This window comes from Pleurodeles waltl, chromosome 4_2 (genome assembly GCF_031143425.1).
Source record: "Pleurodeles waltl isolate 20211129_DDA chromosome 4_2, aPleWal1.hap1.20221129, whole genome shotgun sequence".
Classification (NCBI taxonomy): Eukaryota; Metazoa; Chordata; class Amphibia; order Caudata; family Salamandridae; genus Pleurodeles; species Pleurodeles waltl.
In genome coordinates, this window is record NC_090443.1 from 552,096,303 (window position 1) to 552,121,988 (window position 25,686).

At 44.8% G+C, this 25,686-nt stretch overlaps 1 protein-coding gene across 4 annotated transcripts in view; it reads right to left on the bottom strand.

The window, feature by feature from the left end:
* Window positions 1–25,686, bottom strand: part of LOC138293083 (torsin-1A-interacting protein 1-like) — a 233,268-nt gene that overhangs the window by 21,049 nt on the left and 186,533 nt on the right. For 2 of the 4 annotated variants that reach the window (XM_069232085.1, XM_069232083.1), the window contains 3 exons: window positions 16,895–16,939; window positions 3,285–3,350; window positions 2,600–2,695 (listed from right to left, as the gene is read on the bottom strand). In XM_069232085.1, the coding sequence (XP_069088186.1) occupies window positions 2,600–2,695; window positions 3,285–3,350; window positions 16,895–16,939 (207 nt within the window). The remainder of the gene's footprint in view (window positions 1–2,599; window positions 2,696–3,284; window positions 3,351–16,894; window positions 16,940–25,686) is intronic. The other 2 variants (XM_069232084.1, XM_069232086.1) reach the window with 2 other exon arrangements.

Sequence of the window (25,686 nt, forward strand, 5' to 3'; positions counted from 1 at the left end):
CTATGACATATAAAGCGGATTCCTCCAGGGGGAGAAAAAAGACCTGTGTCACGGTAGGGCTGAGCTAATCCATCACCTGGTTCACAGTCATTATCTGAATCAGTCCCAAAAAGGAGAGAAAGTGTGTTTTCCAGTCCGAGGTAAATCAAGTGGGGAAAGTGGTGCCTTCGATAGATTCGGGCACGACAGCAGTCAAGGTTGGAATGATGTTGAAAAGGACTCACAGGGCTGCTTCTTCAGGCGACAAAGTCCACATCAACGTGCCCGGGACAGACATGGAACGTGGCACTGGCAGCAGTGTCGGAACAAAAACTGAAAGCAAGAGAGGTTTGGATGGTGCAGCTGGTGTAGAGGGCAAACCCACTGGCGGCATCCCAATTGGAATGCCTCTCGGCTCCTTGCCACTGAAGACTTGCCAGAGGGAGTTAATAGGGATCCAATAAACTCTTCCACAGAGCTCTTCGATTTGACATGGCGTGGCTGAAGGCCTCAGAAACTTAGGTTGGGCCGGAACCAGCTCCAGAATAATCTCTGAAGGTGGCTGACTTTGGTAGTAGGATCGAGAAGGGTGGTGCCACACTCGCGCCTGCTTAAGCAAATGTGAGAGGCACGGGGAAGCGGAATCCTGGTTTGGCTTCTTATGTTTCTTATGCTTATATGACGACTTGAAATGTAACAAAGACTGACCTCTGGAGCAGCTAAGCCAACTCCAGGAATGGAACTAAGAGCAAACCTTGGACACAGAGCAAGACTTGGAAGGGCCCCATCGCTGAGCCTTCTTATGACTGGCGATGTAAAGTTTTGCCATGCGTTTCCTGATGGCCTTCGGGTCCATCGTCACAAAGCTGCTGCAGGTTTTGGACTTGTGGCTCGACCACAGGTACTCCTTGTGGGGATCTTTACATTTGATTGTGACAATCGCTAAAGGGCTTGAAACTTGCCATTTTAGGGGGTGACATTCCTGGCTCACTGAAGAAAATTTGGAAAAATATTGCAGGAAGTGACTTAAGGGACAAAAGGGAACTCTGGACCTGCATTTGTGGCACAGAAAGAAAGGAAGTGATACCAGGGCAAGGGAGTTGCACCTATAAAGGCCCAGCACAACACTTCTGGAATGGAAAGGTGTCAGTGCAGAGCCAGAAGGCACCACCTTCCAGCACGCAGCCATACTGCTGAAAACGTTTCCGGATTCAGTCTGATGCTTGGGGAATATTCACATGGCGAGGAATCTGCAGCTAGAAGTCTCTATCAGAGGTGGTGGAAGCAAAAGTTGTGCACTTCTAGATCACTTAATTGGTAACTAAGACCACCACTGGAGCGTGTTAAATAGGAGAGACAACAAAGGTCCAACAGAGCCTGATCTAGACCGGATGATCAGAATAACCTCTGACTTTGTTAACGTTTACCTTTTCAAACAGTTTCACATAAGTGTATCTTACATCTACACATTTGGCACAGAGCCAGTCTCCTAGGTATATGCTGTGACACACTGGACGGATAACAAGCCTTTGAGGAAAACAGAAGTGCAGGGATCACCACATAAGATATCAATTAAAATTGGCAGTTACTGAAATTTTGAAGAACTGTGATTCCTCCTTTTGACCATAATATGTAGCCACAGACAGATGTGTTGACAGCATGCTGACAACACTGGATGTCAAACCATGGCAGCAATCTGATAATAGGAGGCAGAGACCTAGCAGTGGCTGAAATTACCATGCAGTCGTATTTTTGGTTATCAATTAGTAAAACTAATTATGGAGGGATTGTTCTGGTGGCACACATTCACTCCCAGCACAGGTGACCAAGATAACCTCTATGAATTATATTATAGCCTTATTACTGTCTGCAGCAGGCTATACCGGCCATTAAAGGCCCGCTCCAGCGTTAAAGGCCAGAGCCATAGGTGAGGGCCCTTAACAAGTTGTGGGACCTTAAATGCCAGTATAGCCCAGATACTGAGGGCTATAAGGCTATTATAACATTACCCACTAAGAGGGCAGAATGTTCTAATAAATAAAACTAAGGCCTCACAGAGTCCGAGTGGATTGACTCCGTGACGCTTTTGTTCACAGCAACAGCTGTGAAGGGAAACACTGGAATGTTGGAGCTCGGGCTTCTACCGGCTATTAGAAGCTCGGAGCTACTCCATTCTTTCAATGGAGCACCCAACATTCCAATGTACTAATATATGAATAAGGCATCAGAAGCTTTTAAATTCAAGGAAATATAGGAGAAAAACTGATTCCAAAACAGTGAGGTTTATTCTGATTAGCACAACCTTTGATTGATCCTTTGATATTTGTTAGCATTTCTTCATTGATATTGATAGAAACGCTTATCTGAATTTTCTCTTTCAACAAGGAAAAATTAACTTGCACACTGACTCAAACCACATAACTAATCCCCCTTTCCCAAAGGATAAATGGACCAGTCAACCACTGTCACAGAAGTCAGGAGCTCTCTGTGAATCAACAGTTGAAAAGGTTCAAAAGCAATCACTGCATTGGATTGTAATAAAAAAAAAACAAAACACAATAATAGATATAAATGCCCAGTTAGACAACACGTTTGCCAGGACAAATCCCTATTAAATTACCTTTATTGGCTGCTTCCATTGATTTGGTTATTTTACTTTTTAAGGGCACGGAATCACTTTCATCTAAAGAGAGAAAAGGCGTAACACTGTAGGCATCTCCAGAGAAAGCAAAACATTGATGTGTCGTTAGAATCATTTTTATTTAAAATCGAGTCCAGCAAACACAGGGGAAGAGAAAACAGAAAAGCAAGCAGGACAGAAAAGAGGTAGGGATGCTCAAAGAGAAGGGTGAGAACAGATCCAACAAGCAAAGACTGTAGTAGACACAGCACTTAGAAACGTTCACTTTTGAAATGAAGCACACTATTAATGACTAAGAAAGGGAGTGAATGACTGAAAAAGATTTTTTGAAAAATGCATGAAATGATCTGAAGAAAATGGAAGTAACACAAAAAAGGAGCTGAAAAGGGACGTATAAAGGTAAATGAAGTAAGGGAACATAATGAGGAACAGATGAGAATTACTGTACAACTAAAAAAGAAAGGACATATGTAATGAAAAGGTGGGAAGTAATTGTGCTTATTGGAGAGAATTTATAGCATAGGGGCAGATAGGAAAAACAAGGATTTCATGCTTTTTCTACCATCACCAGAGTCGCTGGGGTTCAGAAAAGGCATACCCAGAAGAGGAAACTGATTATGAGAGATGCATTTATGCACAATTCTAGCATTAGGGAATACTGTACCATCAGAGTAGAGACTGGGGCGCACAGGTGAGCTTGCATTGTGCAGTTTCTGACTTCGAATGGGAGCTGGAAGAAGCAGGAAAGGAGTCTTATTACAAACTGGGTCACCCTAACAGTGTGAAAAGTCTGCCTTTTCCTTTCTTCAGTGTTTGCCAGCTATCAGCAACGACATGGAGCAGCAATGGACACAATAGTGTAGGGAACCACAAAGGGATGTACAAACAGAAGCAGGCAGTGTTCACAGTGCTACATCATGAATGAGGTTGTGGGCATTGTGAGCGGGTGGTCAAACGTACAGGGAAAACAAACTTCAAAAACTATGCAAGAAGACCAGAAAAAACACAAGAAATGAGTCTTCAATGGGAGTGGGCAAAACGAAAATGATGAAGAAAGGTGATACTTTTTGCAAGGGGAGTATTGAAAGCCCATAAAAGTAAACTTCAAAGCCAGTATGAGAAACACAAAACATACCCCCACCCCCCTCATTAAACGAAGCATACTAGAGGACCTGGTCATATGCATTCCAAGAGTAGAAATGTGTTAATAGTTCAAATCTCTTTATTGGCATTTCAGGTATAGTAAAAGACACATCTTTTGGAAACATAAAAACACCAAACAAAGAAACAAACGCCCCCACCATCTCCCACCCCTCTGAACTCACAGAGTGATAGAAGTGTTTGTGGTATTGTTCCCCCTATGTATAGCCATAGCTTACTAATCTGGACCCCATGAGTGGTCGTCTGGGGGCAATAACTGTGAGGCGCGGTAACCCGAGGGATTTGGGACAAGTGAGTTCACAGAATTCTGTAGAGAGTAAGGTGATGTATGGACGCCAAAGCTTGCAATATGAGGCACCTTGTGCAGTGAGGGATGTGGTCAGTTTCTCCATCCCTAGGAAGTACCAAAGGTGGTGTAGCCAAACCTGGTGCGTGGGACCAAAGTCCGTTCCCCAATGTGTCAAAAAAGTCTGCAGAGCTGCACCTTGAGCTAATCCAATCTGTTGTCCCCAACTGGATTTAAGAGGGAGGGTGAGTGCGTTAGGTGGCCCCAAAACTGTGTAAGCGGGGAATCAAGGCTGTTTTGTGTGTATGTGAATGTCATCCAGATTTTTAGCCCAATAGGCAGAAAGTTTCGGGCAATCCCAAAGTAAATGGAGTGGGATACCAGGGGATCTGCAGCCTTGCCAGCAGTCAGCATTGCGTGTGGGATTGCCTCTGTGCAGGCACACGGGTGTAAGGTATCAATAAGTGGTGATTTTAGTGGCAGCTTCTATACCAGCCGTATTGCAGGCTGTGTATCTAGGGTGATCGTATACCTCGCCACACTCGTGCGGCGTCAGCTGTTGCTCCAATTCTAATTCCCAACGTTGTTACCCCGATGATTTAACCTGTTTTCCTCTCAGTTTCAGGAAGCGTGTAGTTGGTGCAGAGTTGATTAAAAGTCAGGAGGCCATCCTCGTCAAACATGCGGCCTAACAACTGGCACCCGACTCACTACCACTGTTGAAATGCCATTTGATCGAGGGCGGGGGCGAACTCTGCATTGCCAATAATCTGTGTCAGCGGGGAAGGCCTCTCCGCTCTCCCACCCAGTCCCAGACCTCCATTGTGCATTTAGTGACAAGGGACAAGTAGAGGCTTTTCAGGCGGGCTGCCTTATGTACAAAGGGGATCTTCCCCAAGTGCTGCCCTGCAGCCGCCCGAACCATGAACAGCCAGTGTTTCTCAGATTCCTCCCTAGTCCATTCAACTAGGAAGCAAACTTGCGTCGCTAGTTAGTACTGTAGAAAGTTCAGTATGCCTAGGACTCCCTCCCTCAGGGGGCTATAGCTCTGCTCCTGCTGCTTCCGCAATCGGTCCCCTGCCCATATAAAGCAGTTTATATCTTGTTGGAGTGCTTGGATGGAGACTTTAGCAGTCTTGCTGGATTGCCTCTCCTCCACGTTACTCTATGGCTTATTGCTTCTCCTCCCCATCCCTACCATCCGTGTTGCTTCTCTCCACCTTTGCCCACCTGTAATATGATTGCAACAACTTCCACCTGGTCCTTTGATTGACATGTGTTAGCATTTCTTCATTGATATGGATAGAAATGCACGAAGTATTCAAAATCACTTCGGAGATGACCTTAAGCACTCCACTGTTGGTTTACAGGCAGTCATAGTCTGTTGTAGCCTTTCACTGTGCATAGTGATAGAATGTGGTAACAGTGAAGATAGGTTTAAGTGGATCAGCATAATTATGGTATCGGTGTAAAACTGTGTGAAAATGTAATCTCAGACTAGTACAGGTGAGTGCCATATTGTGAGCAGAAGGTAAACGGGGAGGTCTCAAGTATGAGGTGAGAATCCAAGAATAACTGTAGTTACTGAACACGTTTTTAAAATGACCCTGGAATTTAATGGAAGGCCGACAATCAAGTGTAATTTCTTAATGAGGTTTTTCTTACGAAAGGTCATTAGAGACCTGTAGAAAGAGAGCGGTTTTCTTTTTACTTTTTCAGCATGCAAGAAATAAAAATCATACTTATGCAATTAGAGCAATCACCTGGGTCAAGCTTATACAGTAGAATGGTTTAGTGTGTGAATAAGTTCACCGGGAAGGGAAGAAGGTGGTATAAAGTTTGCACTTTTTGGACCTACAGTGCCCCACAATAACCCCCCCGCCACCCAAAAAACTGGCGTCCTTTAGTTACTCCGGTTGGGGGAGGCAGATTATGGAAAGGGGCTCCATCTCTAGCCATGGGAGTCTCTAAGGGTACAGTCAGTGGGGTCTGGCCGACCCCCTGTCGTTGTTAAATAGCTGTTGATGTTGGGCCTTAGGCTGGCTGGAACAATGATGCATTATTTGGCCTGGGCTGTCCTCACCCATACCCTCTGTAGGGAAAATGATCAGAGGTGGAATTTAAACAGGGAAATTCAATGGAAGGAGTGTTGGAAAACCAGGATTTCATTTGGGATAGGTAGGCTTCAGTAGAGGTATTCAAGTGTGGGAAGGATCCAATGCAGATTAATGCCAGGAAGCTTTAAAACAGTGGCTGTGGAAAAGTCCTAGAGATTAGCTATGTTGCCTTGAACTTTGGCCAAAGTAAGTCTTTTTTACTGAAAAGATTACTTTAGGGTAGGAGGTTTGATTTCATGGAGGATCAGTAGTAGACGTTTCGGCATTTGTGTCAAAACACTAAGTTGGAATTAAAGCTCACTAGGTTGTATAAAGTTGTGGTGAAACCATTTGGCCTGCAGAATGATACCTCATGTGCTATGATAAGGTGACCAAAAGCATTGTTTTTTGAGATATTTGTTTAGTTTTTGAAGGTCTAATATCGGACGCCTATCTCCTGATGAAAAAGAAATGGGAATAAAACCCCATTCCCTTTTGAGTAGATGGTACTCTTTCTATTGCTCCTTTTGATGTCATAAGGGAAATTTCCTTTAGTAGCTGCTTTAGACGTTGAGGGGGTGGACCCTTGGGCAGGCGATTTGGAGGTTTGTTGATAAATGTGAGGGTGTATCCTTGAGATATGACATCTAGGACCCATTTCTCTGTTATAGTAGCCCATTGGTGGAAAAATTGGGAGACTCGGCCTAATTTGTGTATTAACTGGGAATGTAGGGTAGCCTGCGCAGATGTTAGGTCATTGCTTCCTTGACGAGTCTCTACCTCTGGTGGGTTGTTTTCTCCTAGCTGGCTGCTTGTAGTCTGCCGTAGGCGGTGTCTATACTACTGAGTGTATTGAGAACGGTACTGTCCTTGATATGGTTGATATTGATGTGTATAAGGTTGAAAACTTCCACGAAAGGTAAAAGTACTCCTGTCTCTGGCTCCTCGAAAAGGTTGCCTTTTCAACTGCAACACACCCAATGATCTGGCTTGTAATGCATCGTCTCTGTGTTTTCCGAATAGTGATTCGCCATAAGGCATGTCCAAAATTTTACTCTGTACTTCAGGCCTAAAGGATGTGGCCTTTAGCTAGGCTTGTCTTCTGAGCACAGCTGCTCCTGCTAGCTGCCGAAAACCTGTTGCAGAGATGTCAAACGCACAGTCTATGGTTTCGGCAAACACCTTCTGACCCTCAAGAATATTTTTTCTGGCTTCTTCTCTAGGCTCCTCTGGAAGGAGTTCTATGTATTGCGACATATCCGACCACATATGCCTGTCCAACCTTGCCAGAATCGCAAGAGAATTAGCTGCACGAACTGCCAGCCCTACAATACTCGAGAATTGTTTTTCAATAGAATCAGCACCCATCTCTATCAGGAGGTGTTGTAATGGGTGCTGATGGGTTTTTGGAACGCCTCTGGGCAGCTTGACTTATCACAGAGTCTGGCTTTGGATGTCCTAATAAACAAGCTGGTGCATTGTCTGGAACTTTATATTTCTTATCCAGTCTTGACATAACTGCTGCAATGGTGGCTGGATTATTCATATTACGAATACCCTCTTGCCTTGAAATCTATTATGGTATTGCTTTTACCGACTTCTCTCTGGGTTCCTTAAAATCGTACAAAAATCAATCTTTGTTTCAAGGTTAGAGGTAACTGAAACCTTTTCACTGCACGCTCCATTATACTATGAAAACCACCAATGTCATCTGGTGGAGAGTCAACTGGAGGCGGCTATGGTGGTGATGTTGGCTATATGACGTAGTTGTCCCATTCTTAAGACGTGGAGGCTTGAGTCCTTATTTCCCCTTCCTTCTCCTGTTCCGTCCTGTGATGTATGTTGATCATCTGACGGTGGATCCACTAATGGCATTGTAGACAGCGGAATCCCTGAAAAGGACAGAGAAGAAGGTAGAGTAGGTGGCATTTGTAGAGGTGATCTTGCCGGTGTTTAACGCTGCGATGGAGGTGCAGATTGTGCAGGTTCAGGAAAGCGTTTATAGTAATCCTGCAGCATTGCTTTGCAGGTTAAAAATCAAGTCCTGTGGCATCTGGACTGTTTCATCTTGTATTAGTGTGCTAGGCTGGTAGGTTTGTTGTACATTCTCAGTGAGGTAAACATTGGAATGATAGTACTGGTCATCATCCTGTTAATCATCCTGGCACTTAACCCGCAATTCGGATGGACTGTGCGCTATTCCATAAGTTCATTCATCCTCTGACTCATCGTCAAATAAATGATGTGGTGGGAAAGGTGTGACTTTACTTGGGGAGGTGTGCTCCGGACATAATAGTTGGTCTGCAGGGGACAGGCCAGTTACAGGCATCAAGGTTGTTGAATGCAACGTGGTTGCTGGACTTAACTTTGTCGTCTGTGACAATAGTATCATCGGTGATGGTGTCGTCAACGGTGGCTTTGTCGGTGAAGATGATCTCTTGGTAACCCTCATCGATGGTGGTGGCATCGTCAACGGCAGGGACGTCACCGCAGTTGCAGCACTCATCGACGGTAGAACCTTACTCTCTTTAGTCGACGAGGTCTCGTTGTAATCCTGCAAGATACAATGGTTGTCGACGACAATGGAGAAGAGGATTTTATCATAGGCGATGTCGCCGTTGTGAAAGTCGGTGTTATGTTCATAGATGTCGACGGTGAAGGAATTTTTTTAATCAGGAATTATTTTTGCTGTAGAAGGAATCGATTTCGACATTTTTCTGACAGAACTTTCTCTAGTAGCAGTGTTGGAGGCTCAGAAGAGACTTTTGAGGAAGATTTCTTATTTAGCAACTTCTCTTTTCCATGAGATTTTTTAAGTGCTTTTTTTAAAAAATTTTTAGGCCCTGGAGGCTCTGCTTCCAAAGATCTTTCTCTCTTGTGCGATTTCTCAGTTTGCAGTCATCACTCTCTTCCCCAGAGCACGTATGTTCTTTTGATTTACGTTTTTGCAACCACAAGAGGAGCCTTCCTTCTCTGTCTTTTAGGGTTTTCTGTGAGAAAGTTCTACAGATTTTGCAGTCCACAACCTTATGCTCTGGACAGACACGATAAATACACTCACGGTAAGGGTCTTCTGAGTTAAGTCTTTTTTGCCACAGGTGTGACATGGGTTAAAAAGGCCTTTCTTTGGAGATCCTGACATGGTGGGAATGTCCCAGGCTGTAATAAAATATACTTTTTTAAAGCTGACCTGAGAAGTATTCAGTTGAAGTAAACTCTGAAGAGAAAAACTGAGCAGAGCTCAGGGAGACTCCCATCACCTGACGTGCAGTAGAAAATCTGAGGAACTGGAGCCTCTATGGTGAGGGTTCTAGAGGGTGCTGTTGCCTGACTGGTCAATGTACAGCTTTGGTCCTTTTTTTAAGAAAGGACATAGATAGGCTATTAAATTGAGCTCTGCTTTCCTTTTGAAGCCTATTGTTATAATGTACAGTACTCATTATGATACCGGGGACTCCCAATTTGACGACGGGGAATGATTCAAGCATGTCAATCTATGAAAGATTCAATACTGGAGAAAGAGCGTTACCAAAGGTAAGTAACGTGTCATTCTGATAGACACTTCTAACTGCAGATTCCTCACCTTGTGAATGGATACCAAAGCAGTACATACCCAAGGTGGTGGGTTTGTGGAATGTCTCAGACTATGTAGTCCTGCAGGACTGAGTGGGTAAAATGCCCAGCTTGACAGATCTGGCTGTTAAAGTGCTTTGAAAACATGTGCACTCGTGCCCCCAAATTGTTGCTTGACAAATATCTAGGACTGGCACTCTGTGTGCCAATGCAGTCGGAGAAGCCTTGGCTCAAATGGAATGAGCTCCTAATCTTTCAGGAGGGTACGTCTTAGCTAGCATGTACCAGATTTTATGCAGAGGATTATCCACATAGAGATGGTTCTTTTCTGCATTGTCTTAATTCCGAGAAGCTCACAAAAAGCTGACCATCCACTCAATGGTCTAAGGTTGGTCTCTTGATGCAGAAACTGAGGGCTCTCTTGAGATCCAATCGATGGAGACTCTCCTCCTCCTTCTTTGAGAAGTGAGGCGTGGCAAACAATGCCAGAAGAATGCCTTTCCAACATGGAAAGGTGTCAGTACTTTTGGTGGGAATGCAACTCGCGTTCTTATCAGTTTATCCAGAAAAAAGGTTTTATAAGGCACCTGGACCGAAGTCCCTGAAGCTCACTTATGTGTCAAGTTATAGTTATCGCAATCAGAATGACAGTTTTCAAGTCAAAAAGTGTAGTGCACAACTATGCATTGACACAAAAGGGATCCACGTTAAAAAGGTGAGAACCAAATTCAAGTCCCACTGCGGCAAAGGACTTTGGTGGAAACGTGTTGTAAACCTTGAAGAAATCTCATCACAACAGATGATTTTAACAAACAGGGCTGGTATGGCAAATACATAAAAGCTTAAAGGGCCAACAAGTGGCCTTTATAGCCCGTTGCAAGTCCTTGCTAGGCCAAAGATAAAAAAAAACAACTTCAGCGAGCTGGGCCTAAATCAGGTCCATCTAGCAGTTGCCGTACCAAACTACAAACTTGTCCCAGCACATGGTGTACATTGACTGTGTGCCAGGGTACCTGGCTGCCAGGATAACCAGCACCCTTGGGAGGGAGATCAAATGGAATCAACTGCAGCCACTCAACCTTCACTCAGTGAGGTGTAGATTGTGCAAGCCCTAGTGCAGGACCGTGGCATGCTGTAACAGATGATCATTCTGAAGTGACAGCTTGACTGGAGTACAGACGCTCATGTCCAGAAGTTCCAGGTACCACACTCTCCTGGCCAAGTCCAGAGCCACTAGGATGAATTGAGCCAGGTCGCTTCTGATCCTCAGAAATTAAACTAGGAGAGAAAGAAGTGGGAAGACATACAGGAGCAGAAAGCTTCTCCAAAAACACAACCTTTTTTGGAACTCTAGTGTGCAGAAGTGTTGACATTTCACATTCTTTAGGGAGCAAAGAGATCGAGCCAGGGCCTCCCCATTGCTGGAGGACGTCCTGCCCCACATCTGGGTGTAACTCATTAATGAGCTGCTAAGCACAAACGGCTGAGTTTGTCCACTCTGGCATTCAAAGATCCTGCCAGTTGATTCATGACCAGAGATATACCCTGACAACTCAGCCAGTTCCAGAGGCATAGCGCCTCTTCCCACAGGACCCAAGACCCCTACTTACTTGTTGCATTATCACATGGTGGTGGTATTGTCCAGGAGAACCTGCACCAGTCTCCCCCTTCATGGCTGGCAGGAAGGCCTTCAATGCTAAGCAGATTTCCCATAATTCCAGAAGACTGATGTGGATCCGGGTTTCCGCTAGAGACCAAAGCCCTCTGAGCTCCAACTCTCCAAGATGGCTGCCCCAACACAGCAGTGATGGGTTCATCACCACTACCTACTCTGGGTGGAGGAATGAGAGGGGTCCAATTCTGACCCAGTCACAGTTTAGTAGCCACCACTGCAGATCTTTAGCAGTTGCCTCTAAAACCTGGATGGAATCCAATATGCTCCCCCTGGTGCTTTGCCCATGGGGACTTGAGAGCACACTGCAGAGCCGCATGTGCCATCTGGCATGTTCAATCAGCAGGATGAACGGGGCAAGCAGCGCTAGCAGCCCAAGTGAGGCTAAAACATCAGGATCACAACCCTAGTTTCTTGGACTCTGCCCCCTATGGGTGATGGCATGAACTGCATCTCATCCAGGATGGCTCAGGTGAAGTCTGCAGAGGAGTCAGGTGTTACTTCAGGACGCTGATAGTGAGCCCTAACTATGTTAGAAAGTTTGTATTATCTGCTAGTGGTCTGCAACTAACAAAGGTGAGCCTGTCTTCAACAGCCAGTTGTTGAGGTATGTTAGACTGAAACAACCGACCTCCGAACGTGTGCTGCTGCAATCACGACAATCACTTTAATCAACATCCAAGGGGCACTGGTGAAGCCAAAAGGGGGTATTACAAGCTGAAAAATTTCCTGGCCCATCATGAACCGCAGAGAGCGCCTCTAGACCTGCAAGACTGGGATATGGAAATAAGCATCCTGCAGTTCTAACACTACCACCTAGTCTCCAGGTCAGACAAAGCCTGGGCCAGTGTGAGCATCTCATTTGTCCTTGCACAGGAAGACATTGATGGTGGCAGATCTAAAATAGGATAAAGGCTCCCATCCTTCTTTGGCACCACGAAGTAGTAGGAGTAACACAGCACCTGCTTCAGAGGCCAGAACCCTCTGTATGGCACCTTTGCCTAAAGGGCATGCACTTCCTGCCGTAAAACAGACATGCAGTTATTTGACAACTGCTTTTGTTGGGGTGGAAGGTGCAGCCAGGTAGAAAGAAATGGGAGGTCATAGCACTGTTGGACAATTTGGAGGACACATCTGTCGGAAGTGATGTTTTGTCATCTGTGGAAGACATCTTGGATCCTGCCTCCTACAAAGTGGTTGTGATGTCAGACAGGATATCCTAAAGCGTTTTTGAAGTTGTCACAGGAGGAACAAAGGACTGAGCAGAGTCTTTTTCCGGGATGTTGTCTTTGGGAGCCGTAGCCTCTTCCTCCCTATAGCTTACTGGGGTTGCTGTGCTGGTGGCAGGGTCTGGTGCTGTCAAAACCCTTACGTAAACCAAAAATGTACAGAATTGTTGGAGAAACTTCATGGGGGAATGAAAAGGCTCACAGAGTGAGCTGTGGTGCGAAGGTAAGAGGCAACGAATGGCTTATCCATCAATAATGCATGGACATCGCCTAATAAACTTGTGGACCTCATCCAGGCATGGCAACAAAGCACCGTAATTGTGTCAACTGCCTGGCCCAAGTAATCAGTTGTGTCCATGCTAGACTAGATAAATATTGCTGCATCCAGGCCATTTTGAAGTGCCTGGGCTAAAGATGTGTGTAAGTTGCCTGGTGACACCAGCATAATCTGACAGACTATATTGTATAGTGTATATAGTGTATGAGTTTAATATGTCCCCATCATCCTCATCCCTGAAGGGGTCTGTTACAAACCTGTTAACAACAGTCTCTACAATGTTTAAACCCTGTGGTTTTAATAGGGGATATTGCCCTTAGATGTTGGTATTTTTTTTTTTTTTTTTTTTTTTTTTTTAAGAATTCCGGGTCCACATCTGAATAAGTGGAAAGAAAGTTACTGACATCAGGAGGAACAGGTGGCGCTTATATGCAGCTCTCATTTCTGTAGTGGAATGTAGTCAGTGCAGAGCTGCATGTCTCCACCTGCCAGCAGGCAGGAAAAGTGCTTTAGAGTTTTCTGGATCCAGACTGACCCCTGGGGATATGCACAATATGAGTAATCTGTGGTTAGAAGCATCCATCAGAACGGTGCCTTCATTGATCCAGCTGTTACCAAGTTTAGCTTCTACTATGGGGGAAGGGATCACCCAAGCAGAGAAGTCTTTTTTCCCTTTCCGTGAAGCTTTTGATCGGAAAAAAAATCTGTTTAGCGTGTAGTCCTTTCAAATAAGCTGAATTAGCTGATGAAAGCATCATCAGTGAATCATAGGAGAGTTTACATTTTATCACATGAGTAAGCTATTGGACAATGACATTGTCCTGATAAAATGTGTGTTGTAGCTTGTTAGCGTGATACAATGTTGAATACCTTGTCTACTTAAATACGTAGCACCTTTTAATTGATAGTCTTTTTTATGACATGTAATGTTGCCTTACGTAAGTTTAAATGTTGGGACTCAGCTACTTCAGGAACCTTTTGTTGGAAAGCACCCCTTTTTGACATGGTCACCCCAGTTTTTGCCTGATACCTGATGCAATTCTGACTGAATGTTCACTGGGTTCTTGCTAACCAGCTCTTCAGTGCCAGATCTCTTTCCCTAAAACTGTAACCCCCCCCCCCCCAAGTCCCTAGTAAATGGAACCTCTGGTACCTAGGGCATGGGTACCAAAGAGGGTCCCCAAGGCTAGCACCATGTATTGTGCCACCCTCAAGGGCCCCTCACCTAGCACACACAGACTGCTATTGCAGGCTGCGTGTCTTGGTGCAGCTAAAAGTAAAAACACGACATACCACACAGCTGTGTGCCATGTCCCATAAACACTGCATGCAATATATGCAAGTCACCCCTACAGGAGATCTTACAGCCCTAAGGCAGGGTGCATTACATTGCATGTGAGAAGTGTCTGCATGGGCAGATATGCCCCTGCTGTGTATTTGTGGATTCTCAGACATAGTGAGTGAACAGGGAAGCCATTTTAAGTACATGTGCTGGACACTGGTCATTATGAGCTCTCCAGCTACATGATGGCATCACTGAAACTAAGGATGTTTGGTATCAAACATCTTGCATTAATAAACCCTTACTGTTTCCAGTGATGGATTTATTAATACATGCACCCAAAGGGGACCTTAGAGGTGCTCCCTCAAAACCTACATACTGCTGGTAAGCTCACTGACTAGTCTGCCACTAAGTGACGAGAATCTGACCCCCAAGGGGGAGAGACTTTGCTCTCTGGAGGTCTGAAGCAAAGCCTACTCAGACAGGAGTGTTACACACCCCTCCCTACAGGAGGACCTGCACTCTAAGGCAGGAGCTTGAAAGAATCCCACTGCCTTTGGTATGCAAAACTGGCCTTCTTCAGTGGGGGAGATGCCAACCCCCTGTGCCCCAGGGACCATCTGGCACCTGGATAGGTGGGAAAATTAGCTATGCAGGAAGTGTGTTACATTTCCAGACTGTACACACTCCTAGAGTGTCCAGTCTGAAGTGGACACAGCCTAGAGAATTCCGCCATCTTGTAAGTGGTGAAATTCAGGCCCTCTGGACAGGGTGATGCCCACTCCGCGCAGGAAGTGGTCATCTAGGGGGTGTAGTGACCCCAAGAGTAAGTAGCCCTTAACGCCCCTAAATTGAGTATTTAGGCAACCTCCTGATACCAGATCCTCAGATCTTTGCTGGACAAAAAGGAAGCAGTGGACAAGAAGTCTGCTGAACATGAGAACCGAGGAGCACAATGGACTTGACGGCAACCCTGCTAGCCTGCCTGCTGCCCTCGACAGCCAAGAACCTGGGAGAGCTGCCAGTGCTTCTCATATCGCCAAGAAGAACTCCCTTGGAACATAGGTGCTGCTTCTCTGCATCTGTAGGCACCCAAAAAAGAACTGTGAGGATAGGTAGTGCCAAAAACCTGACCACGGACATCACTACCGCAGCCGAGCCACCGAGCCTGAAGTGAAGTGGGCCAACAGTGTCAATGTGGTCCCCAGGCCCTCCAGAGACAAAGCCTACCTTGCGTTCGCCTACTGTGAAGTTCACGACGGTGTCTGCAGCCTGCTTCTGCAGATCCCCCTGCTACTGTGAGTGACCTGAAGACAAAGACCCAATGACTCAGGACACCTCTGCACCGGTCTGACGTGGACCAAGAGGAGGATCAATGGTGCCCACATGTCTCCCAGCCTCGTGAGACCTGATTCCACTTGTTGGCTTGGTCGTTCTGGACTCCCAGTCTATGCCTACAGACTTATTCTATGGGCTCCCCCTGCAGCCACGAGGAACTCCAGCACCAGGCCCTACGCCAGAAGACACCACTGCACCACAACCTGGGGAGAAGTGGACCAACAGTGCCCCACCATGCCCGAGGACCTAGAGGGTTGAGCCCCCTAAGGGTTCCCATGGACTGATCTTCTAGTCTATCCCTGCAGCAATTTAGTGACCTGAGCGATCCCCATAGACTTACACGTGGCACACTCCCCAACAAGACAGTATTTTGGATGTCATTGGTGCCTCTGTGATACATCTGGGGATTGCTTGGACTCTCAGCACAGTGCGCCTCATTTTGGTCCACTAAAGAGTAAGCTTCCTACATGAAAGTTATTAGGAAGGACTCCAAGGTTGGAGAGAATGACCTGAAAGAGGTCCACACAAAATAAAATATGTTAAAAGAGAGAGGAACATAATCTCTGTACTCAGAGACTGGAAGTATATGTGAAAGAGGCATCTAAAAGTTACATTCACCCAGAAACAGGATCTGGTCGGTGGTTAGGAGTCTGATGGTGTTTTCTGAACTAAAGGGAGGCCAGTAGCATGAGATGGCTTACGGGTGAAATAAATGAAAAAAAGGGGATCATGGTGATGCAGATGGACTGTTTTTGCTATTGGAATAGGTCACATTGTAGAGGCATTAGCGACTTTCTTGCGTGCTAGTAGATAACAACCCACACTTTTCTGTGCAGTGTATCTTGCTGCTTAAATCAGTAGCTGAGGACTCATGCGAGAGGGCAGGGCTCCTATCCTTTGACAGCTAAGTCTAGACTGCCAGCAGGCATACAGCTGATGAAGTGTCTGAATTTCTTTGATTTCTAGGTTGAACCAGAATCAAAATCAACTTGGCATCTTAACGGCCGGAAGACTGAGCCTTAATGGCCACTCCCAGAGGAGATGGTGATTAATGAGGTGATAACAATAAGAGTAGTGTACAAGTAACAAAGCAAAGCCAAATTGCTACTGACTCAGTAAGCACAATTTATCAGAAGTGACCAGATCAGAAGGCATCAAACTTCCAAAAGCATTCAACATTTTTAAAAATGGTCTGAAAAGTGGCAAGCACCAGCACAAACAGAAGACTATGTAAGACACATGAGTCGGTGAGCTCTTTTTAGGTAAAAGTGGGTTAGATCAGAACTAATGGGTCTTGATTAGTACAAATCCAAGAAGACCGTTAAAAGGCAGAAAACAGATAGACTGCAATGGGGCTTACCATGCCACAGTTTGTTTCCTTCCCTGGCAATTCCACGAACATTTCCTGAAAGAATGCATAACATTTGGAAATTACTGAAACATTTCATAATCATAGGTCAAACTCCATCACTTGAAAAAAATTGAGAATATGCATGAAGATGCTCCATGACAAAGTACAGTCTATTTCAGATTATTCACAAAGAGGAAAAATTATAGCTGTACATATTAGCACCACTTTCATCTAGAGACAACCACAATAATCATAAATAATCATCTTTAATTTCATGCTAGTATCCTCATTGCCCTCAACAAACTGAAAGCATATTTTTACAGAACAGTTGCTACAAACCCATGGGAAAAGTATTGTGGGGAACATGGTCCAGTGCACAAAATAAGTATTGATTATCATACACACAAATGTGCAAAAAGGGACTAGAATGCTGAACTATGTGCCTTTACTTGTCAACTGTGTTTTGGTGCAGAGCCAATCACTATAACAGAGATGCATAATGCAAACTGTTAGCGATGCTACATTGGAAACATTCGTTGCCACCTTAGTGACCCCCTAACAAAGTGACAAAGGACATCCCTTCTGAAACGTCAATCACTGTTATAGAATAAACGGCTAGCATGTAAGTCACTAATCTGGTAGAAAATGTTTCTAAAGAAGGATTGCATTCAGTCACTTTTAGCAGTCATGATGGTTACCTACTTGCTGCTTTGACACCAAAGCTCAACAAAAGTCCAGGTTGTATCCCCCAGATCAGGGGTTCTTATATCTCTGAGGCGCAGATTTAACACAGCCGCAGATTTAACACATGGCAATAATGTGGCAAGAGTATTTGGGCATTTTTAGATCCCTTTCTATAAACTGCCTTGAAAGCAAATAATATTTAGAGACATTCTAAGTTTAACTGCCAGACAGAAGGTGGTGTATTCATTAAAACCTCTCTTGCTTGTGGTATTTTCTACTCACTTAGTTTAAACATACCACCATCCTAATGATTTAAAAACACTTTATTGGCCTATCAGTTTCTTCCAAATACCACTTGGTATCTATTATTATCTTCTTTCTAAACTTATGAACATAGTGTGTTTAACTCTCCTGTTTTTATGCAAAATGATCTCCTTGCTTCCCCTAGGTCTGGATTTGATTTACTGGACTCCAATGATATGGCATGTGCTTGTTGAGGTAAATCACTTTTTTTGTCCTGACACAATAAGCAAGCCCTTCCTACTTATTATTCTCGACCTTTCTCCAATTTCTGACATGGGTTACCACTCCATCCTTCTTTCAACTCTTACTTGAACTTGTACTCTGGCTTTTCTTTCTCTTGCTTCTCACTCCTATTCGGTCTCTTCACGTGGACAGCACTCTAGTCTTTCACTCTACGCTTTGGGGTTACAGGGCTCAGTCCTGGGTACTCTGGTCTGTATATCACTACTCTCATATCTTACCACTGCTTTCAGGTTCTCTTGGATCCCTCATGCAGATGATTATCATATATATTTCCTTCTATTACTATGATCCTTCCCTCAGATCTTATTTCTGTCTCCTGGAGTTCTGCTTTGAATTTCCTCTCATTTCTTCCATTAATGCCCCTCCAAAACTGAAATCCATTGTTTCCCAGTATGCTTCCCTTTTCTAGTCTTCCCTCGCATGTATTTAGTGCCCTCCTACCACCCTTCGTCTTTCTTCTACTGCACGCAATATTTGCATAAGTTTCAATACATCACTGTTGTTTACATTGCACATGTTCTTTAATGTATGCTCCTGTCACTTCTGCTTTTCACTCTTCATTGAGCTCTTAATTTATTTTCATCTCCAGCATTCCATTTTTAAGGTCTCACCCATATCTTGCCTCCTGCCTCTACTCTACCTCTCTTGCCCCTCTTTATTGGCCTTCCTTGCAGCAATGCATCCTAATCTGCATTTCAGAATTTGTTCCTATTGGTCTTCTCCACTCCTCTCCTATTGTCTTGTTTATTACCACCAGCCTCCCAAAGTTCAAACTTGCTTCTGCGCTTTCTCTATTCTTGCTACATAAAATATATCATTTATTTTTCGTACCCTTTACTGTGCACACCATCCCAATCTATAGTCATAAAAATAAATTCCTATTCCACTTCTTTTGATTTAAATTACATCACCTGTGCATAACAGAAGTTAAATACACATGTGAAATAGTAGTGGAGAAAATTCTGTGGGATTTCACACTTGATTATTTCCGATTTAGAAAAATGTGTTCTAAAAGAACTAGCTCCACAGACACATAGTCGCAGGGGGTGCTGCTCTTATTTGTTCACAAGGTGAGAAATTTGCTGTTAAAATTATCTATCAGAAGAACAAGTTACTTACCTTTGGTAACCTTCTTTCCGATGGGTAGTCGGTCTAACTGCAGATTTTCACCTTGTGAATACCCCCAGGTGCAAGACTGGACCTGGTTATTTTTCTGAGCAACCTGTGCCGGTAGGCGTACTGTGTGGCTCCACACTGGGTCCACCCCATCTCGGAAGTGACAGCAGGGTCACAATGTAATCACCATCTCTGTGCGTTGATGTCAGTCAGTTTCTGATGTCTATCCACGCCACTGGACATAGAGCCCTTAGTGATGCCAGTGTGCAGATCTCTTGAATGGGATCTTATAAGTATGAACTAACAGTCCATTCCACAGAATGGAGAGGACTCTGGGTGGGTTTTGTGGTTAGTAACCTGGCAGATGACCAGTACAGGGACTCTGCCAAAGCAGATCTTTATACAAAAGACAAACCATCTAGAAAAGGTTTGCTTCTGCACAGCTTTTCCCTTTCTGGTCCCAGAGAACCCTAAAAAGAACTGATTGTTCACCTGATGGTCTTTGGTGCGATCGATGTAAGTGCTCAGAGTTCATATTTTGGATGTAGGCAATGTAATCTCTCTACCTCTTTGGACTGATAAAGTGTAACAAAGAATGCTGGCAGGGTTACAGACTGCCCAATGTGGCAGGGCATTACAGCCTTTGTGAGGAAAGCTAAATACAAATTTGTCCGTGAAAAAAGTGATGTAAGTTTGCTGGACAAAGTAGCTCACTCACACAACAAGCTGTTGTAATCTTAATGAGAACACTGACTTTAATGCGAGCAACCTGAGACAGCAACTATGCATTGGTTCAAATGGGGTGCATATCAGAAATGTGAGAACCAAATAAGAGGTCCCACAGGGCCATCACAAATAGTTTTTGTGGGAACATATGGATTAGCCCATTCACAAGAGATTCAAACAGAGATGGCTGATCAGCCAATGGTAAAATAAAGCTGTTAAGGCCTACAAATAATCTAAGCAAGTGACAAGGACAAAAATAATCCAGCAGAACACTGGACTTGTAAGGGTTAAGATGTAGCAAATAACATCAAACATCAAACTTCTTCCAGTGTCCCACATAGCTGGCTTTGGTCGAGAGACACCTAACTGCCAAAGTGACTTCTGCTACTTTTGGGGGAAGATCAAAGGATTTCAACTGTCACCACTCAATCTCAAAGCATTGAGGTGTAAGTTGTGGAGGCTTGGGTGCAGAACTTTGCCCTGCTGTTGCAACAAAGGGTCCATCCCTAAGAGACAGCCAAATCAGAGGAAAGATGCTCATGGCTAGAAGTTGTGGGTACCACACACTCTGCCTAATCCAGAGCCCATAGGATGACTTGAGCCTGGTCGGTCCAGATTGCCTTTAGAACTTTGGCCAGGGAGGACGAAGCAAACGGAAGTCCCAAGCTCCAATTAAGATGAAAGGGTTCTCCCAGGGAGAACTCCTTGGGAGCGCCAATACACAAAATGCTTTGACACTGCATGTTCTCATCGGTGGCAAAAAGATCGATCCTGGTTTTCTTCATCTCTTGACAATGCCATGTGCCATAACTCTGAGTGCAGCTACCACTTGTGATCCACTAAGCAACATTGGTTGAGCTCATCCACCCTTCTGTTTAAAGATCCTGACAGGTGTTGTACGATCAGTGAGGTACCCTGTTGACTCTAGCAGTTCCAAAAGGTGCAGCGTTTCATGGTCGTGGACCCACAACCCCACTCTGGCCTGCTTATTGCAATACCATAGGGTGGTGGTGTTGTCTGAGAGAGCCTGGACCCATTCCCCTTGATGGACAGGAGGAAAGCTTTTACTGCCAGGTGAATTGCTTGCAACTCCAACAAGCTGAAGGACCACGTCCTCTGATCTCCACCTCTCCCCAGTGCTTTATTTGTAAAAAAAATAAATAGAAAAATAAAAATAAATAAAAATAAGTGCCAGGGCCCTCGTCAGGAGCCCACTGCAGCTTGCACCACTGACCTGACCGCCCCTACCAGTGCTGCCAATGGTACAACCAACACAACTACTAACCACCACAAAATTACAAGTGTGACAATTCCAGACCCCCAAAGCTATAAGAATGGCTTGGGCTGCACATATTAATCATTTTTAATGCACACTGACATAATAAACAAATGTTATTGTGCTCCTATTTAAATTAGATAAAGAGCACCCCTATATGACAGACTGCCGGTGCCGAGCACCGTAAACCACTGGCTGAAATTAAGCATTGCCTCTCCCCGCAGATGACATCCCCAAATCAGCAGGGATGCATGCGTGACAATTGTAAACTCTGGGTGGGGTACAGAGATGGGTCTGCCACTGGTCCAATAGCAGTCTAACAGCCGCCAATGCAGATCTATTGCAGTCTCCGCTGACACCTAGATGGAATCTGAAACATTTCCCTAGTGCTGAGCTCAGAGACTTCCGGATCCCACTGCTGAGCCCACATGTGCCAACCAGCATGGTCTACTAGCACGATGCCTCTCTGCCGCTCTTACTGAAACCTGAGTCAAAAACTTCAGTATCATAGCCCAAATGTCCTAGGCTTGTTGGGGCAGAGGGAAGGCTTGAAATAGCTCTGTGCCCAGGATAGCTCAGATGAAAAAGTGCCTCTATGAAGGAGTCAGGTGTGACTTCGGCCCATTGACCGAAAATCATAGAGATGTCAACAGGCTGGCAATCACATGAAGGACGTTTGACTGTTTTTAGCAGAGCCGGCGTTCAGCAACCAGTTGTTGAGGTATGGGAAGACCGGTATTCTCAACGTCTGAAAATGGGCAGCAATCACCACATAACATATCCGGTCTCCAAATGTGTGACAATGTGCTGCTGATGGCAAACTAAAGGGGTATTGCAACAGTGGTGGGAGCAAGGGCAGGGGACTGGATTTGTTGTCCCTTGGGACCTGGATGCTGTTGGCCGGATGCCCTAGCTCTATCTAGAAAGGCATTAATGGTCTGTTGTTGCTGAGGTGGGGGTGGGTCATGTCATGGCCTCGTGTAAGCATCTTCTGACGTCTTTAAAGGCAAGGGACTGTTGGGCAAACTGCTGTGCAAGGCTACGATAGCATGCTGTTGCATCACTTTCCTTAAAAAGCTCAAGCGAGGAGTCCACCTTGTCCCCAAAAGAGGAGGGTGCTGTAAAAAGGCATATCCATAGGTGTTTGTTGGACATCACTTGAAAAACCTGCAGAATGTATTCAGGCATGGTGTCGAAGCACCAAATAGGTACTGACTGCCCTACCCAGATAGTCAGTAGTGTCCAGGCCTAACCTGATTACGTATTTCACTGTCTCTTAACTATCCAGAATTATAGGCTGGAAGTAGGCACCAAAGTAATCCGGGATTGCAGGCAAGATTTCGCCACCATGTTCCACAACACATGTGAATAATGTCCAGGAGGGAACTCAAGTTTAAGGACCAGACTAGCAAATGAGAACATTTGCTTTATGAATGCTTCCAAGCATTTTGAATGTCTCGAGGTGTGGACAAGAACGCATATGGGTTCAACCTACTGGCGGAGACCGAAACTACAAGGCTCTTTGGTGTCAGGTGGTGCATACAGGAAAGATGGGTGCCCTGGAACTTGTCTGTCTCTTCTAGCTAGTTGGTGACTGAAAGGAGGGCACCAACCTGGCTTTGCTCAGGTGTCCAAAACACGTCTGTCAAAGCCTTATTAAATGGGAGACGTGGTTCTCAGGTGGTCTGCCCCGGGTGCAGAACCTCAGCGAGTACATTGGTCTTAACCTCAACTCAGGGAAGCTGGAGCTTAAGCACCTCTGCTGTCCTCCTTATCACCATGGCAAACGAAGCAGATTTTCCTGCAGTGGGGCGAGGAGGACAGGTAAATCCAATGTATCAGAATTAGGTTCTTGTCATTGTACAGTGGTGATGTATTATTTCTTTTATCGTGTGGCTCCTGGTCTGAGAATCTACAGTGTAATGGAAGTGTATCTAAATCAGAGTGTGGATGGGCAAATGGTCTAGGTGGATATGACAGCAAACAAGGATGTGATGGATTTGTTTCAGAGTGTGAAAGGCATTTGGGATCCTCTTCTGGCATCAGCGGTGTCATTGCCGGCATCGACACATGGTCCCAGCGCAGGCGCCTATGCTGTATGGGACGACTGAGCAAGCATCAGCCCTAGAATCACGGCAGGCCCCGGAACAAGGTTGAGAGGCAGTTTGTGTCAGGGATGGATCCACTGATGGTAACCCAGCTGGACGCCTCCTCTGGGATTGGAGGCGCACTAAAGGGATCCTTAAGGGTACCAAAGATCCACAACATAGCGTCCTTGAAGGCTTAGATCTATTGCATCGTCACCGATGACACCGGACAATCTGGCTGGATTGAGACTAGTGTGGGGGAACAGTTCTCAAGTGGCGAACTGGGACTTGGAGATACTCTGGCGTTCAGGCAACTGTTCCTAATAAGAGAGGTGGGAAGAAGGGGAGAGGTTTTGTCTTGATATTTTTCCTGTTTTTTGACTTACAAGAAGACTTAGAATGGGACAACAACCTCCGGGTCAAGAGGGCATCAGCATTCTCGAGCAAGACTGCTTTCCAAGCACTCCAGCCATGGTCAGCAAGGTAGAGTTTGGACTTGAGGTCCCAGACGGCCTTTGGATTCATCCAAACACATTTGTCACATGACTAAGTCATGCAAGGAGCTCAGAGACAGACCTCATGAGCTGAGAAATACTTTCGGGCCCGGTCTACCTCCTGCAGGTATTCACAAGGTGAGCATTTGAGGTCAGAAGACTCCATCATGATGTGAATTATAGTCTTCCATTAAAAAAATGAGGAATCTATCTCAGTGTTATTCTGCCAATTTCTTCAACTAAGTCAATATGATTTAGAGATAGACCATACTCTACAAAGTTAAACGCGTCCAACAGATCCTGTAAAATAATGACTGTTGGTCATTACACATGCATGGCCCATCAAGCGTGTCAGAAGTACTACTGGGTCAAAAACTTATCAGGGCACTTCTTCAGTTTATGCCGGGTAGCAGAGCACTCGTTTTTGAATATTATAAAAAACAATCCTTCAGGAAAGGGGATTACTATGGGGTTTCAGGATTTGGCACCATCTAACAGCCTAGCCATGTTTAGATATCTTATAATTGTTAACTAACGGGTTTGCTTTCAAATCTATAAAGTAATTAAGCAGCAGGAGCATGGGACCAGAAAAAAAGCACAGGGCCTGGAGAGTAATGCTGTCTTTGCACAACCTCTGTCAGCCCAGTGGCTTATAACAATTGATATTTTATCTCAAGCAGCACAGAATATTCCATGGACAGGTCAGGATGGGTATCCAAAATCAGATGGAAATACAGAGTCTTTCAAATTGCTTACAAATACTTCCATGCTTTTATTTAACAGTGGCAGGTTGGAAACTGGGGATGGGTAGATGCTCTTTTACCGAGCTCCTCAGATCACCATCTATTAACCCCATTTACCCTGAGATGACACATCCCATCTGGTGACAGCACTTAAACCCTTCGTATGGGTCCTTCAAATTCGAACTCTGGACACTGCTTGGGTTGTTGCGTGCAACCTCATTTGCAACGCAGGGACCATCAGGGAGGACGGATTCCTCCTTCTTTATCACTATAGTTATGCTGTACTTTCCAATTGGCCCTTGACCTCGCTGGCCCACAACATCCCCAGATAGCACAACTTGTGCCCAAACAGCTGCTCGGCACACCTTGAATAATGGAATTAATGAAGGGCACGGATTCTACTGTTTTATCAGGTGCGCATTCGCTCAGACTCCTTTCAATGGTTCATTCTGAATGAGACCCTAAGTTAATATAAGTTTGTTCCAATTATTTGTATCAATGGTGATGGACTTGCCTGTTTTTTTGGGGTTTGGTTTACTCACAGCGGCTCACTTATTATAATTTATTATTTCTCACCCAGAAATTTCTGTGCTGTGATTCCTACTGAAAGTGACCCTCTATGAATACAAGTGAGGTGCGACTGCTTGAGATTTAGTGGCTTGTTCATTGTGCGCCCTCTGGTTACTTTTTATATTCACTTTGATCTATTGATTAAGTGAGGAGCCCATCAGCACATCTACTTTTTTATGAGACACACTTTGTGCATACTATCTTTTACCGCATGTACTTTTCATTTTTTGATGGTACATGGCTCACTGCTTTGTTCGTCTAAGTTGCTACAGTCCTGATGATGACCCATTACTCGGTTGGGGTCCAAATGGCGTCAACACATATAGAAAACAGGAGGTACGTGGATTCTTTCACTGACTGACATATAACTGGATGTGTATGTAGTATCATTTGTCTATTCAACTGGTTTCATTGCCAGACTGCCTTTCGTACACACAATTATTTTTCTGTTTCAGATCACTATGTGAACACTCACAAGCACTTTTATTGGGCTTTGAATGAAAAGCAATTAATGTAGCAGAACAAAAACAGTAAGAAAGCTCCATGCATATCATCCTGG